This window comes from Nothobranchius furzeri, chromosome 7, assembly GCF_043380555.1.
Source record: "Nothobranchius furzeri strain GRZ-AD chromosome 7, NfurGRZ-RIMD1, whole genome shotgun sequence".
Lineage (NCBI taxonomy): Eukaryota > Metazoa > Chordata > Actinopteri > Cyprinodontiformes > Nothobranchiidae > Nothobranchius > Nothobranchius furzeri.
In genome coordinates, this window is record NC_091747.1 from 51,233,744 (window position 1) to 51,250,876 (window position 17,133).

General features: G+C 40.5%; 2 protein-coding genes across 2 annotated transcripts; both read right to left on the reverse strand.

Moving 5' to 3' along the window:
* Positions 1 to 7,767, reverse strand: tagln3b (transgelin 3b). Its single transcript, XM_015955220.3, has 5 exons — positions 7,552 to 7,767; positions 6,629 to 6,826; positions 3,326 to 3,500; positions 3,150 to 3,252; positions 1 to 3,077 (listed from the first exon to the last, which is right to left on the reverse strand). The coding sequence occupies exons 2-5, from the start codon at positions 6,806 to 6,808 to the stop codon at positions 2,936 to 2,938; spliced, it is 600 nt and encodes a 199-aa protein (XP_015810706.1). The 5' UTR covers positions 6,809 to 6,826; positions 7,552 to 7,767; the 3' UTR covers positions 1 to 2,935.
* Positions 7,768 to 10,863: 3,096 nt separating this feature from the next.
* Positions 10,864 to 17,133, reverse strand: abhd10b (abhydrolase domain containing 10, depalmitoylase b). The gene is made up of 5 exons (XM_015955223.3): positions 16,996 to 17,133; positions 16,545 to 16,731; positions 15,526 to 15,637; positions 11,526 to 11,663; positions 10,864 to 11,432 (listed from the first exon to the last, which is right to left on the reverse strand). Exons 1-5 carry the CDS (start codon positions 17,087 to 17,089, stop codon positions 11,091 to 11,093), a joined length of 873 nt encoding a protein of 290 aa, XP_015810709.3. The 5' UTR covers positions 17,090 to 17,133; the 3' UTR covers positions 10,864 to 11,090.

The following is a 17,133-nucleotide window of genomic DNA, read 5'->3' on the forward strand; positions in this document are numbered from 1 at the left end:
TCTTCCTTAAAGTGTTTAATGACAGTTTTGGTGGAGCTTCTGTTTGTGCACCACCTTCTACAAAGATAGGACCAATTATGAAGCATCAAGTGAGCACAGGGGCTTTAATATCTTACTGCCAGACAAAGACGTACTGTTGTTATGACTTGAATCGGGCACCAGCATCCAAACCGTTATGCTGTTCTGTTGATGCTTTATTAGATTTTGCACAGTGAGGATAGGTAAGAGGAATGACGGGCTGAAAGGGAGGAACTGGAACCAGGATAAGGACAAAAAAAAAAGGGCACAGCCCCAATGCTAACACTCAGCATGCAGCACACTACACCCCCTGGCATTGCACAATGACAACATTATGTAAGACTGCCAAATACTTTTTTCCTCATACTTTATTACTTATTCTTACAAGCCTCCAGATATAAATATATTCCATAATTACAAACATAACACACATAAAGGTGCAAATTCAAGCTGTTTGAGTTAACCTGGCACCAGAAATGTTAACATCATACTCGTTGGCTACTTCACATTTAACGATTCGCTGTGCACAAATACGACACAGTCCATACAATTATACGTAGCCTAACAGAAAAACAAAAAACGGGCGTGGCTCAATATGAATGACACTCATTTATAAGTTGAGACCAGTATATACTAGTGTGTGATGTCCCTTAACCAGGCACAATGTGAGGTTGATTTGGTTACAGAAGATACTGCAACAAGGCTTCAGACAAGATATCAGACATCATCATCAAGCTTCCTTTAAGGGACAGTTCAGATCTTTTGAAGTTACAGAGAGCTCTTTGGACTTTGAAGGGCGACGGTGGCACAGGAGTTAAGTGCTCGCCTCGCAATCGGAAGGTCGCAGGTTCGAGACCCGCTCAGTCTGTCGCTGTCGTTGTGTCCTTGGGCAAGGCACTTAACCTACATTGCCTGCTGGTGGTGGTCGGAGGGACCGGTGGCGCCAGTGCTCGGCAGCCTCGCCTCTGTCAGTGCGCCCCAGGGCAGCTGTGGCTACATTGTAGCTCATCCCCACCAGTGTGTGAATGTGTGTGTGAAAGGGTGAATGACTGATTGTGTTGTAAAGCACCTTGGGGGGTTCCAGGACTCTAGAAGGCGCTATATCAAATACAGGCCATTTGAAGAAACAGAGATTCACACGTTTTTTTCTCACGTTTTTCATATGATAATCATCCAGCTGCTTCTCATTCCAGGATCACTCCTCTCTGCAGAAATAGTCCTTAGTTTCTGCACTCAGTCAGTGTGTTTAGATGTGCATCAGAAACCCAATTAATGCCCTAAATAGACTGACTTTTGAAAAAGTTTAAATGCATTATTCTTCCTGAAGGTGAACTGGTTGTAATCATGCTGAAGCACCCAGGTAATGCGTGAGGAAAACGACTGCATCTGCGTGTAAACGCCTCAGTCGAGCTGATACCGGTAACTGCTGGTAGTGACAAGACCGTGGAGATGGTGTTCTCCATCACACAGTGCAGTGAGTAGCAAATAAACTGTGCTGCAGCGTTGTTGTTGTCCATTCCTTCAACCATTGTCCACATCCTGTTTTAACTTCATTTGCTTCACTCCCACCAGCATTAGTCTACTATTTGTGTTGCCATAAGCTAACCAGAAGAATGTGGATACTAGGTACGTGTCGCCACCTACTGTACCGGAGTGTAATGATCCTCATTTGACATTTCAGTTTTCTAATATACACGTAAACTAGGATAAAGGCTCCTAGTTTATTTCTTTAGATCGACCTAAATCAACCTAGATGTGCATGTAAACACACTGTTTGCCTCCCTGTTGTTTTCACTGGATCTCCTGCAACACTTTAACAAATAATTGTATTTTTCTTGCTGCCATGTCAGCTGTTTGTTTGCATGATTACATTTTAAAATCTGACTCAGTTCTCTGTCTCATTGATCTGCGTCTAAGTTTGTTTTAAGACAACAGCAATTTATTGAACTATAGCTCATCAGTTTGGCCAAAAATAATCTCTATTTCTTCAAACCAAGGCTGTTCAAAAATATATATTACATAAATCAGGTAAAATGTTGTTGTTTGTTTGTAATCTTTCCATAGATCCCCACTTCAAAAGACAAGAACTTTCCCTTTAAGGTTAAATAACTACACAGCGGGACATTCTATAATGACTAAAGTAAAATATATAAAACATTTAAATAACAGTAAATACAACATGCCGTAACAGTCACTTACAGTATCTCTGAAAATATGTTGGTGATGTGCATCGTATGTTCTTCAGAACATGAGATTTAACTGAATAACATGAATTAAGTCAACATTTGAACACTGAAAGTATAAAATCCATCTGCAATAACATCCAGCATGTTTTAGTTCAGGGGGGTTTAAATCTGGGCTTGGAGGCCTGGAGCACGTTTTGGTGTTAACTCTGCTTCAACAAACCTGATTTAAATCAGCAGGTAATTATCAGGCTTCTGCAGAGCCTGATGAGGTGCTGCACAGGTAATTCAACCACTGAATCAAGTGTGCTGGAGCAAAGAAACCACTAAAACATGCTGGATACCAGCCCTCCAGGCCCAGAATTGAATATCCCTGTTTTGGGTGCAACACTCCTGATTCAGTGGTTGAATCACCTTTTCAGCAGGTCACCAAGCTCTGCAAAAGTGTGTTTATCACCTGCTGATTGAAATCATGTGTGATGGAAAAAACCAGAGCAGCACTCGAGGACCAGGATTGCCTACCCCTGAATTAGGAAATCTACAGCAGTTAACATAGTTTTGATTTACTTTAAAAGAATTGAACAAAAGATAGTGGGAGGAATAAGCAGCAATTCCAGGGAAATTGAGGTTAATCTGGCAGGTGCTACAAAGTTTAGGAAAGTTTTGGAGCTACGACATTAGTGGTATTAGTAGAAAAGAAAGTCTGGAAGCAGGAGGGGGCACGTTAGCTTGTGTTACATGATCTGACGGTGCATGCCGTAGCCTGTCATGCCAGCTTGAGATGCTCCACGGTTGCTGCCCATCTGCAGGCCGATTAAACTCTGGCCCTGACGCAGCTGCTCTTCGGTAAACTCTCGTCGGTACCCTTGAGCTTTCCTATGCATCAGAAACAAGGTTACACGTCTCATGGTGTTTTTTTTTTCTGTATATGTGACATTTTTTCTGTACCTGTGGAACCAGTCTCGGTCACCTCTGTATTGACCATCTTCTTTCGTGACAGCCAGACTCCCCAGAGCCATAAGCGTTCTTTGCACCGCTGCCATGTCTTTTCCTATAACCAGAACAGTTTGTCGTCAAATGTAGCTGTCGAAGGATAATCAGAAAAATGATTGGGATCCATTTACCTTCCCAGAGGTCCACTGTTTGAAAGATATCCGTGGTGGTGACTCCATAAGCTTCTGCTGCCTGCAGGAACTGGGAGATCTTCTCCATTTGTTTGAAGGCCATTTGGGTCTCTGCAATCTTTTTAATGGGTTCTTTTCCTCTTGGGTAAAGGCTGTTGATGAGTCTACATAGAATCTGACACAAAAAAAAACTATCAGCCTTTTTTGAAGCGTCAAAGTTATTAACTCAGTGTAGATAACTTCCTTAACCCTCCCACTGTCCTAATGGGTGTGACCCCACGAGGAAAGTTGACCATTGAGCAGGGTTGATGGTTTATCCCTTGGGTCTATGTGGCAGGGGTGAGGAGTGAGCACCACCTCACCCCTGCCACGTGAACCTCAAGGGATAAACCATCAATCCTGCTCAATGGTCAACTTTCCTCACGGGATCACCCATAAAGACAGTGGGAGGGTGAAAGCAGCTATCTAGACATTTCAGTTTTTCAGGAGTTATGTATGATTTTTTTTACCCTGGACAGTGATGTAATGTAGGCAATATGTCTTCTTCTATTTTTTTGTTTTTGTTTTTTTGCTCCCCCCCCCCCCCCGCCCACACACACACACTTCCCTGTAGAGACCCATACAATTTGAATTGAGTACCATTCAGCATTACAGTATTAGACCTACTGCATTAGACATCTGCTTACACACAAATGTGTAGCGTCATGAAGGAACTGTTTTCTGACCTGAAGGCCCCCTCTCCTCAGGAAGAACTAATCTCCTTCAGATATGCTCAAGGCCTTTTGATGCCCCTGCATCTAAACTGTTTTAACTAGCTATTTGCCTCCCCCTACAGCTCAAGAGAAGAAAGAAGATCAGAACTTTCTTCCATTAGGTATGATCAAATACCTGTGTTAGTCCAAATAATCATGTAAAACTCAATGTTAAATCAATCTGTGGAATAAGAATATTAATTACTTGATTATTATAATCCTATGACAGTATTTTAATAAGTAATATACATTACACACTAGACTGATTACACGTAATGTTAATCACATGACACATTCCTTTGTCTCTCCAATCAGAGCTTTCCTTTCTGACTTGTGGCATGATCTGTGAGGTGTTTATATTTTTTGTCCAATTTTGATTCGACCATAAATCAAAACATCTGAATTATAAAACTAACTCCCACGTCATCCTTAAGTCAGTTCAACGTTCTAGAGTTGTGAGCCGGCCACTTGTAACTTTTTAACTACAAAGAACCTAACGACAAGCTGGCAAATAAACCTGTTGCAATCTTTACCTGAAGCAACGCTCCTTCAGAGTAAAAGCTGAACTCACTGACCCTTCAGGGTCCCGCTGATGCTGTGAACAACCTGCTGCTTACCTGGGGGCATTCCAAGACTAGTCCGTCATACCGTACGCTGTTTCACCAGCTTCGGTACCAAACAGGGGTTAGAGTACCTGGCATTCTGGATCTACATGGAGGTCTCCGCAAGGGTATGTAGACGGCAAGATAGCGTCTGAATGTGGTTTTTGAAAGTCCGACTCTAGTTTGAGCAAAACATTCACTCCCACACAGAATGAATGCTTCTCCGGAAACGAGAGTTCTGATAACAACATTCCACATTTACACCATCCATCTTGCCTCATTCACAACCTAGATCCATCCATCACACAGTGTTTAGAGTTAAAGTTAGAGTTAGCCTTGTTTTAAATTTTTTAAAAATAAATCTTCTTAAACTTTTAAACTTGTCTCTCTCTCTCTTTTTGACTCTGGGTTATTACGAAGTGTTACCTAATCCCTGCAATAAAAAGTTCCGATCTTCTGATTAAAGGTACTAGGTAGTATTCAAAGATACATCAAATTGATTCCATATTTTCTATGGAATCTCACCTTTGATGGTTTCCTACGTAAGATGTAACTATTGATACTCTACATATGTCAGTCACAGAGAGGGCGAGCACGTTTGAGGACATACCTAGATCGATGCAGAGTTGGAAACATTTCTTATGGACAAGAAGTCCATTTCTTATGGACGAGTAAGTCTTTAAAATATAAAATTTTCTGGCGCGTCCCAGAAGCGACGCGGATTGGTTTCCGTTTTTACCATGAGCCACTTTTATGACACATAAATTTCTAAGAGTAACATAGGGTTAGACACAAAATCACACATGGTTTCAGTGTAAAACATTGGGTAATTTTCAAAATAAAAGACTAACGCAGAGATGCAATTTTCTATCAATGTAGATTACGTCAATACCTGTGACCTAACGGCTTATTTAGTCCCAGTAACTTGTGAAAAACGCAACAGTGTCTTTTTCATGGCTTTAATCATGGCGGTGGAGAGGCACAATGTTATATATGACATCAAACTTGATGTCCTTCTTTTTCTTTTTAGTTTTAATGGTCAACGGCATAAATAAACTGTGACCTTTGAAGTCTCGAGTGATTTTGTGATCTTGCGAGTCCGGTGATGAGGACAACAGAGGAGCCCCTACATGACTGAGACTCTCCCAGTGTGAATTGGCGTGCAGCAGTGGCGCCCCCAAGGGGTGGCAAATTGCTGGCTACCACATTGTCCACACCCAGGGAGGACCATTGTTCTTTAATAAGTCATATTAATGTTATTTTTGTTACTGAAAATGAATGAAGGAGCATTTATTGCATCACTACAGGCTAGACTTTCCCAGAGTTACTAAAAGGATCAATTTGGTGCGCCACTCCAAAATTTTCTCTGGCCCCATGGCCACCCCGTGATGCATTTCTGGGGGCGCCACTGGCGTCTAGTGAAGTACACAAGTAAACTGTTTCGCACCACTGATGCACCCATTGAAGTCGGGGTCATTTAAGAATAATTGTAAAACAATCTGTTTTAAGCCCTGTTGGACGCACGCGAGAGGCTTAAGGTGCATTAAATGTTTTCTGCCTCTAGATGGTGTCCTTTGACAACATTTGTTTCTGCTTTCACTCAAAATGTTATTTTCATGATTCAATTTAGTTTAAACTACAGGTGAAACAGGAAAAATTAGAATGCGGTGCAAAAGTCCATTCTTGTCAGTTATGTGAGAATTTTCTGTCCTAGAATAACAAAATAGTTTGTAAAGAGCCACAAAAGTCGGCAATTAATTTTTCAGTTTTTTTGTACCTTTGTAACTTAGAAATTGTTTTGTTTTATTTAAAACTACCAAACATGAGTTCTATAAATTAAATTAAAGTAAAATGCCTGAAAACAGGACTGTGTAAGCTTTGTAGAGCTTGTGTTTCACATCATAAACAATTCAAAATATTTCTATTTTAAGCAGCAAGGAACCACTCACTGTTCCATCCATCAGCCATGTCTGGAAGTTCTGCTTTCCTGGCTGTGGTTTCTCCAGGTTCCCGCCACACTGAGCAATGATCCAGTCCACCAAGCGCTGCTCCAGGTCAGGATTATACTTCTGATCAATCTTCTCCTGCACCTCACGGCTCAGTCCGTAGCTGGGCCCTCTGTTTGCCATGGCAGGTCTCTCTGTGTTCTAGTGTGTGGTATGAAAGAATCAATGTCAAAAATCAGGTTTAAGTGGATAATTTCTTTCATTTTTAATTGTTTTTCCAACAGTAAACCTCTAATTGTCTGGTTTAATTACATCTCCCCCAAGATTAATTATAATGGTTATTCTGCAGCCAAAGAAAGCAGGTTTTTCCACAGGAGCATCTGCGACAGCCTGTAGGAGAAGGGTGTGGTCCCTTGGCTGCTGTCCCGAGCAGGGACAAGCCCTCTTATTGCTATGGCAACCTGTTTCCGGCTCACTGAGCGATGTGATGCTGAGCAAAGCTGTTTATGACAGTTGCGCAACAACAATTAAAAAAGCATGCATTGTAAAAAGTTTACAGTGTGAGAAAACACACAGTTACACAATGTTCAAAAGCTCAAACGTGCGCGCACTCTGCGCGTGCCGTCCTGTTTAATAAAACCACGTCAGCATGTGACGCAGCGGTCTGTCTTAATTCAGCTGATTGTCTTCACTGCATCTTTTGAAGAAAAGCGCATTTAAAAGTTTAATTCATTAAAGGCTAACAATTATTTTTATTTAGATTGATTTAAAACTTCACATTAATTCGCACGACTGCAGCGCGTTAAAACAGTTTTTAAATTCAAGAGGCGGCTGCCAAAAAGCGCACGCAAAACTGCGACACTGCATTAATTTTACGCATCGCATATGATTTACAAGCGGATTTGCAGAGGAAATAGATGGTTCACCTTCTGAGGACAGAGCGATCACAGCCGTCCGGACCGGAACCGATTCCGCTGAGAGCTGAGGATGATGCTGGACTGCTGAAGCATCCATAAACCTCAGCAGCACGAGCGCGTCGGGCCAGACTGGACCTGTCCGGGAGGGGCGGGTCACCGGTTTTATGCGCCACCTTCTCCAGGAGGAGGGTCTACATAAGGGTCGCTCTGTGTGTTGCACTCTCAGCTCTGATGCAACGTGAAGTGACCATCAGCAAACACACGAATGCGTCAAATCAGCGTAACTCATTTGTCCTGCAGGACAACTTGGTGTGACGTTCAATCCCTAACATAACTTATCCTGGGAGTCAATAAACACTGCGATTGTTCATGTTTTTTTAAACAGCTTTAAAAAAGTTGATCCCAATTAACTTGACTTCACAATCCATTTGTCCTCAATTATTAACTACAGGGCAAACTTTCATAGAATTAATTAAATTAATCAATAAACCACGTTTATGTGGTGCCAAGTGTAAATACTGCAACATTTTTAGGAGACAATTTTAGAAATTTGTTAATTTGTCCTATACATTTTGCACACTTTCATCATGATTTTAATTGAAATGGTCTAAAAATGGTCATATTCCACCATATTTACATTTCACAACATTTTAGCAAACCTAAATGCTAATTCTAAATCTAAATGTAAAATGCAAATGAGAAATCTTAATCTGAATGCTGGGTGAATATTAAATCTGAATCTAAATCTAAACTTTAAATCTAAATGTTAAATATAAAAAATAAGTCTGAATCTCAATCTAAACATTCAATAAACATTTTAAATCTAAATATCAAATCTAAACGCAAATGATAAATCTAAAGCTGAATGTAGGCAAAATGTTAAATCTAAATATTAAAGCTGAATCTAAATCTCATCTTAAAATCTAAATATTGAATCTAAATCTAAATGTTAAATCCAAATCTCAGTGTTTAATCTGAATCTAAATCTAAACATTTAATCTAAATATTAAAAATACATCTAATTGTTAAATCCTTATCTCAGTGTTTAGTTTGAATCTAAATCTAAACTTTAAATCTTAATGTGGAATCTAAATAAATATAATTTCAAATGTTAAATCCAAATCTCAATGTTAAATCTAAATAATACATTTGAATCTAAATCTAAACCTAATTAACCCAAATGTTAAATCCAAATTTGATGAATAAATAAATTGTCGTATGCCAACAGTAGCCTAAATCACAATCAGAGTATTATTTTGTGTGATTGTGTGCAGGGCTGGCCCTACCAACAATGACTGTGGAAGAGAGGGAGTTTTTAGATTTGCCTTTTACATTCAATGAACTTTTGATCACAGCAAAAGCCACAATAAAATGGTCGCACAGATGGTATTCTTGAGCTACGCTACAAGCTTAGAGATAGTCTTGGAGCAGTTTGGCTCGAGGCAGTAAGCCACTAAGGTTAGCTCATTCCACTGGGGTCCTAAAACGTGTCATCAGTTAATGGCAAAATTATAAACAAATATGCCACATAAAATTTAAATATTGAGCATGGCATACTGTCAGTACTACAGCTAATATCTGCATTGTTTTTGTTAAATTGACTGAATTACAGTCATTATTGTCTTTGCTAATTTCAGTTAGCTGTGGCGGCCATGTTTAATTGGGATATTTCCACCAACATTTCTCTAAGAATCATAACTTGAGTCACTAACTCATCAAGCAAACTTTATTAATTATCATAGCCATCCCTGTTTGTAGTGTTTTGGGCTTTTTAGCTCACTACACTGCAGCAACTGTAGTGCAAGAAACTGAAATTCAAACATGAACCTTCTTGCATGGTTCATCTGGTTTAATTACATCTGTCATGGTGTACTACGATAAAATTACATTTTGGTTTAGAGATCAATAAATGACTGACTGGAGAGCTCAGTCATAACCTAAAGGTCATTACTGCAGTTAAGAACTGAAGATGGGTGGTTCATTTGGCTCATTGAGCATAAAGTAGATGCTTGTTAATAATAAACAGTCCAGTGGCTCCATTCAGCAGGCTTCACAATGACTAAAGGCCAGCAGCATGTACAGGAGGTAATGGAACAAGGCTGTAGCGTGTGCTCATAAATAATTACTACACATTCATCAGATTTGATAATTATTCATATCTCTTGATTTTTGTGGTTTCAATAAAAATAAAAATCATCTGGTTCTCATAAAATCCCCAAATTAGATAAATACAACTCAGCTGAACAATAACACATGGCAAATTACACCGTGTCATGATTTATTAGTTAATCTAACCCCAAATATGCAGCTTTGTGCAGAAACGTTAACTGCTCCAAAAATAAGGTCTGCTAAACAAAGTTTTTTTTAATTAACTGATTCTCACAAGTGTGAGCACCTTTATACATGTGTGTAATAAAATGTCACCATCCAGCAATAGTTGTTTTCAAGTGAAAATACACCGGACAGTCACGGTTTCCAAAAGAATTAGGTTTAAGCATGTTTAAATAACTAAATACAGCTTCTTTTTTTATGTATTCATAATGGAACTTCCTTGTGTTAAAGGGACACTTTGCAGTTTTGGTTTGTTTTTAGCACCCCATAGTGTTCATTAACCTCATTTCCGCGCTTTGCGTTCCTCATTTAATATCTTAATCTAACTGCTGAAATGTCTCCTCAGCTTTCATTAGTGTCTACAGGAATGGTTCATCGCTAAATCAAACAAATCAGCTGTGTTCATGATCTAAAACATGCTAGCAGCAGCCTGCAGCCAGGCATGTCAGCTCAATGTTTTCTAAGTCCAACAGGTGGCAAGTGCAATGTTCTGGTCACAGGGGGCAGTGGGAGTCCTAGTGACATTTCACTAACCCTGGTAATGTTCATTTTCATTCACATACTGGCTCAAGAAAAAATATGTAAAAATACAAAAAGTTGCATAGTATGCCTTTAAATGCTCTAGTTCGTCTACGGTTGTCATTGTAGAATTTTCTACCAAACTCAACAGATTCCACACGGCGATTTTGTGTCAAAAAACTTCTGGGTGGCTTTCGTGACATATAACACCCATTTACAGCCAATAAAACCTATAAAAGTGGTGTTTTTTTGTCTTGGTGGGCCTGTAATGTATACATTTTAAACATACTGCAAAAATATCTGCGTCACATTTTGTGCACTTTAACAGATTTCACAGCTGAATTCTAGTGTGCAGAGGTTTTATTTGGTCAAAAATGGACAAAAAGCGAATAAAAAGGCACAGGAAAACTTTTGTGAGTCTACTTTGAGGAAAACAGCTGGAGAGTGGGAACGATGACAGCAATGGCAGACCTAAGACTGGTTGACAGAGGTAACAATAACCTAAAACAAACAAATACAACCTTTCAATATAACTTGCACTTTACCATGATAACATGTAAATTATTACTGAAAAAGGGAAACAAAACAGATGCATCAAAGGTCATATTTGGCAAAGAAACATGCCGTTGTTTGGTAATTTCTTTAAGGACTAACTTCCCAGTCTTTATTTTTTTGTCACCACCTTGTCGTCTTCTTCCTCAAACCGAAGTGGTCAGCTTGTCTATGAGATCATCGATAGTGTAGACCATAAGCTTGATGTCATCTTTCTCCGACATACGGTGCTGGCCGTTTCGCCTCAGGATGATATCCACGTCAGGGCTCAGGACACGCTCTGCCACCTGCATGGAGATGTGCCAGGGGACATCCTCATCTTTAAGACCGTGGAGGAGCCGAACGGGGCAGGTGATGGGGATGGGGCTTTGGAGAACACAGTGATTTTCAGCCTCATGTAGAAAGTCCAAGCTAAACTTGTAAAAACCCTCTTCGGAGTGTTTGGATGGCAGTGTCCACTCCCCTTTGGCCTCAAACTCCTTGCGGGTCTGTGGATTTAAAACGGGAAAAGACCTCACTCAGATGTTAAAACAAACACAGAAAACACAAGTGATGTGTTTGATAATATGACATGGTTCTACCTCTAGTGGAAGAGAGTTGTACGCTGTGACAAAATGATCAGCAGCAGTGGAGATGCCGACCAGGGCTGCTGTCTTTTCTGGTCTTGCAATGGCTGCCAACAGCATAAGCCAACCGCCCATGCTGGATCCCACCAATATCTATATTATAGACAAAAGAAATCAAATAATTACCAAACAACCTTAAATACATAAAAAAAAATCAGGTAACACTTTTTTAAAAACACAAATTAAACAAAGGGAACAGCAAACGAAAGCAGTAATAAAACCGCAATTAGCCCATGCCTACATATGGAGCGACAGCGCCCTCTTCTGGAGGCAGAAATGAATTCCAATTCCCCTCATTCTCATATACAGGTGCTGGCCAGTAAATTAGAATATCATCAAAAGGTTGAAAATATTTCAGTAATTCCATTCAAAACGTGAAACTTGTACATTATATTCATGCAATGCACACAGACCAATGTATTTCCGATGTTTATTACGTTTAATTTTGATATTTATAGGTGACAACCAATGAAAACATCAAATCTGGTATCTCAGAAAATTAGAATATTCTAAAGGCCAATGAAAAAATGTTTGTTTCTCTAATGTTGGCCAACTGAAAAGAATGAACATGAAAAGAATGTGCATGTATAGCACTCAATACTTAGTCGGGGCTCCTTTTGCCTCAATAACTGCAGTAATGCGGCGTGGCATGGACTCGATCAGTCTGTGGCACTGCTCAGGTGTTATGAGAGCCCAGGTTGCTCTGATAGTCGTCTTCAGCTCCTCTGCATTGTTGGGTCTAGCGTATTGCATCATCCGCTTCACAATACCCCATAGATTTTCTATGGGGTTAAGGTCAGGCGAGTTTGCTGGCCAATCAAGGACAGGGATACCATGGTCCTTGAACCAGGTGCTGGTGGTTTTGGCACTGTGTGCAGGTGCCAAGTCCTGTTGAAAGGTGAAGTCTGCATCCCCATAAAGTTGGTCAGCAGCAGGAAGCATGAAGTGCTCTAAAACTTCCTGGTAGACGGCTGCATTGACCCTGGACCTCAGGAAACAGAGTGGGCCAACACCGGCAGATGACATGGCACCCCACACCATCACTGACGGTGGAAACTTTACACTGGACCTCATGCAACGTGGATTCTGTGCTTCTCCGCTCTTCCTCCAGACTCTGGGTCCTTGATTTCCAAAGGAAATGCAGAACTTGCTTTCATCAGAAAACATAACTTTGGACCACTCAGCATCAGTCCAGTCCTTTTTGTCCTTGGCCCAGGCGAGACGCTTCTTGCGCTGTTTCTTGTTCAAGAGTGGCTTGACACACGGAATGCGACACCTGAATCCCATGTCTTTCATGAGTTTCCTCGTGGTGGTTCTTGAAGCGCTGACTCCAGCTGCAGTCCACTCTTTGTGGATCTCCCCCACATTTTTGAATGGGTTTGTCGTCACAATTCTCTGCAGGGTGCGGTTATCCCTAGAGCTTGTACACTTTTTTCTACCACATTTTTTCCGTCCCTTCGCCTGTCTGTTAATGTGCTTGGACACAGAGCTCTGCGAACAGCCAGCTTCTTTAGCAATCACCTTTTGTGTCTTGCCCTCCTTGTGCAAGGTGTCAATGATTGTCTTTTGGACAGCTGTTAAGTCAGAAGTCTTCCCCATGATTGTGGTGCCTTCAAAACAAGACTGAGGGACCTTTTAAAGGCCTTTGCAGGTGTTTTGAGTAAATCAGCTGATTAGAGTGGCAGCAGGTGTCTTCTATATTCAGCCTTTTCAGAATATTCTAATTTTTTGAGATACCAAATTTGGAGTTTTCATTAGTTGTCACTTATGAATATCAAATTTAAATGTAATGAACATTGGAAATACATTGGTCTGTGTGCATTGCATGAATATAATGTACAAGTTTCACGTTTTGAATGGAATTACTGAAATATTTTCAACCTTTTGATGATATTCTAATTTACTGGCCAGCACCTGTATCTAGTTTTACAATAGTCTTAAATTATTTACAATAACTTAGTTTTGTAATCTTTCAACGTATCCGTGTCATTTCCTTGTTTGACATCTCAGATCATAAAGAAAAAACTGAAGTGCCTCACATACACTTTGAGCATGGATTACTCAGTTCCTTCCTCACAAACATGTTCTTCATATTTTGTCTTACTCTCATGTTCTAGCATTCCAGAATTCTTTAAAGCAACACTAATGAGTTTTTAACACTAGTTATTGCTTTCAAACTGGCTTCAGTGGTTCTTGTGGCAGAAACATGAGCAACTTCAAATTAGACAGCCGCCTGCTGACCATAAACCGCACTTAACAGCTTTGTGGTTTGAGTAGGAACACTAGTGAGGTCTTTACCTGCCTTACAGCAATACCTGTTTACTGTGCCAAAATAAAGGCTAGCAGTTAGCAGTGTCAGTTTACAGACTGCCAAAAAAAAAAACAAGAATATTGCTTTTACACTAGTTTGAGGGTGCTAAAGGAGGCTATGAGATCACAGACTGATGGTGACCTGGCTTTGTTGCTACTGGACTTGTAAGTAATATTTTTTGTGGATACGAGCAGCTAAAAAATTTTTTCTCTGCAGGGTGTTTGGGCTCTTTCCAAAGCCAGGACCACACTGTGCATTTTTCGGCCGTCTTAGCCAAATCCCTCGTTGTGATCAGAATTGTGACAAAAACTGGAGAACGACAGGGTGATTTTCAAATTTGAGGATGTCCAGTGTGACCAGACTGCAACAGCTTTTTGAGCACTCTCACGAACAAATCCTGCCTTCAACAGTCTTCAAGCACTTCTTGAAAACCTACAACTCCCGGCTGCAGTCCACGAATGAAAATACACCCAAGGATTGATGCAAACAGCTGGTGATGGGAGAGCAACATGGGAGAAGAATTAGCAACATTAGCAACAGTGGAGGCGACACACAGGAACAAGCGGACCACTCTTTTTGGGAGTTCGGGTTCGGAGACAAATAAAAAAAGAAGTGTTAACAGTGGCGCTTAATTCTTTTTTCAGCATTGTTGTTTCAGTTAGCTGTTTTGGGGGGTGCGCTCATGACGTAGCGTGTCCTGCTAGAGCGAGACGTTGTGCAGTCTGGCTCAATGGACCGTACAGTGTGTCACGTCGATAGGGTTCTCACGGTGTGGCCCAGGCATTAGAGATAGTGTGAGAAGTTAGACCATTTGATAGCGGCTTATAGTAGATCCGCTGCTCCTCCACATCAAGAGGAGCCAGTTGAGGTGGCTCAGGCATCTGGTTAGGATGCCTCCTGAACACCTCCCTGGTACAGATTTCCAGGCATCCAACCAGGAGAGGACCTAAAGGAAGACCCAGGACACGCTGGAGGAAGTATGTTACTCGGCTGGTCAGGGCCCCAAGTGGCTGGGAAATAGGAAGTCTGGGTCTCTCTGTTTGGGCTGCTGCCCCCACAACCCGACCCTGGATAAGTGGATAAAATGTATGGATGGATGGTTGAATGCATGGAATATTGTATTTTTTTTTACCTTTTTATTTGGTAGTTTATTGTAGGATCAGTTGGCCCATGTTAGCGTTAGCTCAGTGCTAGCGATAGCTGCAGCAGGCTTGTTTACAACAGTTGTAAATCTGCCTTCAACCAGTAGGTGGGAGGAGTGGAAAACCTGCTGTGTTGCTTTAATTAATTTGTATTATGAACTGAAGACCTGATAATATTTTAAGGGATCAAAGCTGGTTTTAAGATAGAACAAGTAATGTCAGATAAGTCATCTAAATCGGATTCATTTTTGTGTTTAAGGTAGCATTTGTTCCAGATTTCAAACAAACAATCAAATATTTCTTTCCAATCAAATCTTGAATGAAATTCTTTGAAGCTATTGTTTACAGAGCAGAACCATCAATATGCTTCACAGAAGAATGACCCTCTAAGATGGGATCAATCTTTATCCTTACGGGGGAACGTTTTTTTTTTTTTTTTTAATCTTCAAAAGTTTACATCTAGCATTAACTTCTAAACAACAACAGATCCCAGAACATGTACCTGTGGCCCCTCTGTTAACTCGTCCAACACAAAGAGAACATCTTTCTTCCAGGTGCCAATAGTTCCTTCTGCTAACACCCCTTCTGAGGCTCCATGCCCCGTGTAGTCAAACCTGGACAAATGTAAACAATACCTGTGAGTATTAAAAAGTGAAGGATTTTTACATTAGGTTACTTTAATCCCAAATAACAAAGATCATTGTTTCATTGTCAACAGCTCAAAGTCAACTTCTCTACAGGTTTTGACTTGTACTTTTTAAACAGTTATATGCTGCCTGCTCTTAAGCAACACTAGAAATATCTGAGATCTGATAAGATGAAAAAACATGTTTGATTTGATTTCTGCAGCAGTTTCAGCTTTTAAACAACAATCATAGTCATTATAGATATTCAATTAGGAATTCAATGTTTTCAGAGACAGATTTCGACTCTGAGCAGATCTGCTTAAAAAACAACTAGGTTTAGAGCAGTTCATAGGTAAAGTGCTAAATGAGGAGGTTGCTTGTTGTTTTACAGTGTGAGGAGACACAGTTGACCTGTATCTGCTTCTAAAATTAAATAACAGTAATTCAAGACTTTTCTGAACATTTCTATGGGTTTTCTGCAACCTGTTTTCCTCCATATTTTTTCTACCTCGCCAAAAATTGAAGCCTTAATAAATTTTTTTAAAATAAATGTTACATTTCTTTTATGAATTAACTAGAAGCCCTGACTGATGTGCTAATCCTCAATCATGATGATGCACGACATGCCTATGTTAACAACACTACCTCAAAGAGGCGATTAGACTTTGAGTGCGCTTAATAAAAGCTAAGTTAACGGGTTGCAATAATTAACCTTTTCTATCTGAAACTGCAAAAAAAGCACCGAAAATACAGAACAAGCAATTAAGTCACATAGTTAAAAGGCTTGCTTGTTGTTAAGTTGTACATGCTACAGTTTGATGTAGTTAGTATATGAAAACATGTTATAGTGAACTAGTTAAAGTTGGATCCCTTTAGTAGAGTGTGTTTGGATTACCTGAGACATGAGTGACCTAACGACCTGCAGAATTCCTCCAGAGCCTCAGCCTTCTGTCCGTTCATGTGGGAGCCATACCCCGGCAGGTAAACCACCCCAGGACTCTTTCCCTTCACCCTTCTGTAGGCCAGCTTAGGGAGCTCTGGTCGGGAGGCGAACTGAACTGAAGATTTGTGTCTCCTGTCTCCTGGTGAACACATTAGTGCTGTTATTCAAAGATGTGAGAAAATGTATGTATATAGCTGACTAGCTGTAGAGGATATCAACGTCAAGGAACAACAAAAATATCATAAAACCCTAACAGGCATGGAAACGCTTCAGTTTACATCCTCATGCTCTGCGTTTTTAAGGACGGCACATTCGCCACACCCCCTCCTGTGTTGTATAACACTTGGCTGGCACGCGAGTGCTGCGAAAATTAATTAGTCCAAAAGAAAACATTTCAACAAACCTTGTAGCCGCGCTGTAGGTGACGCCGCGACACCTCCATTTCTTAAAATTTGTGAAAGTCCTCTGCGGCAGGACCTCAGCGAGACGGCTGCCATACTGCTTCGCGAACACTGATGAGTTATCGCGAGAGTAGGCAGCG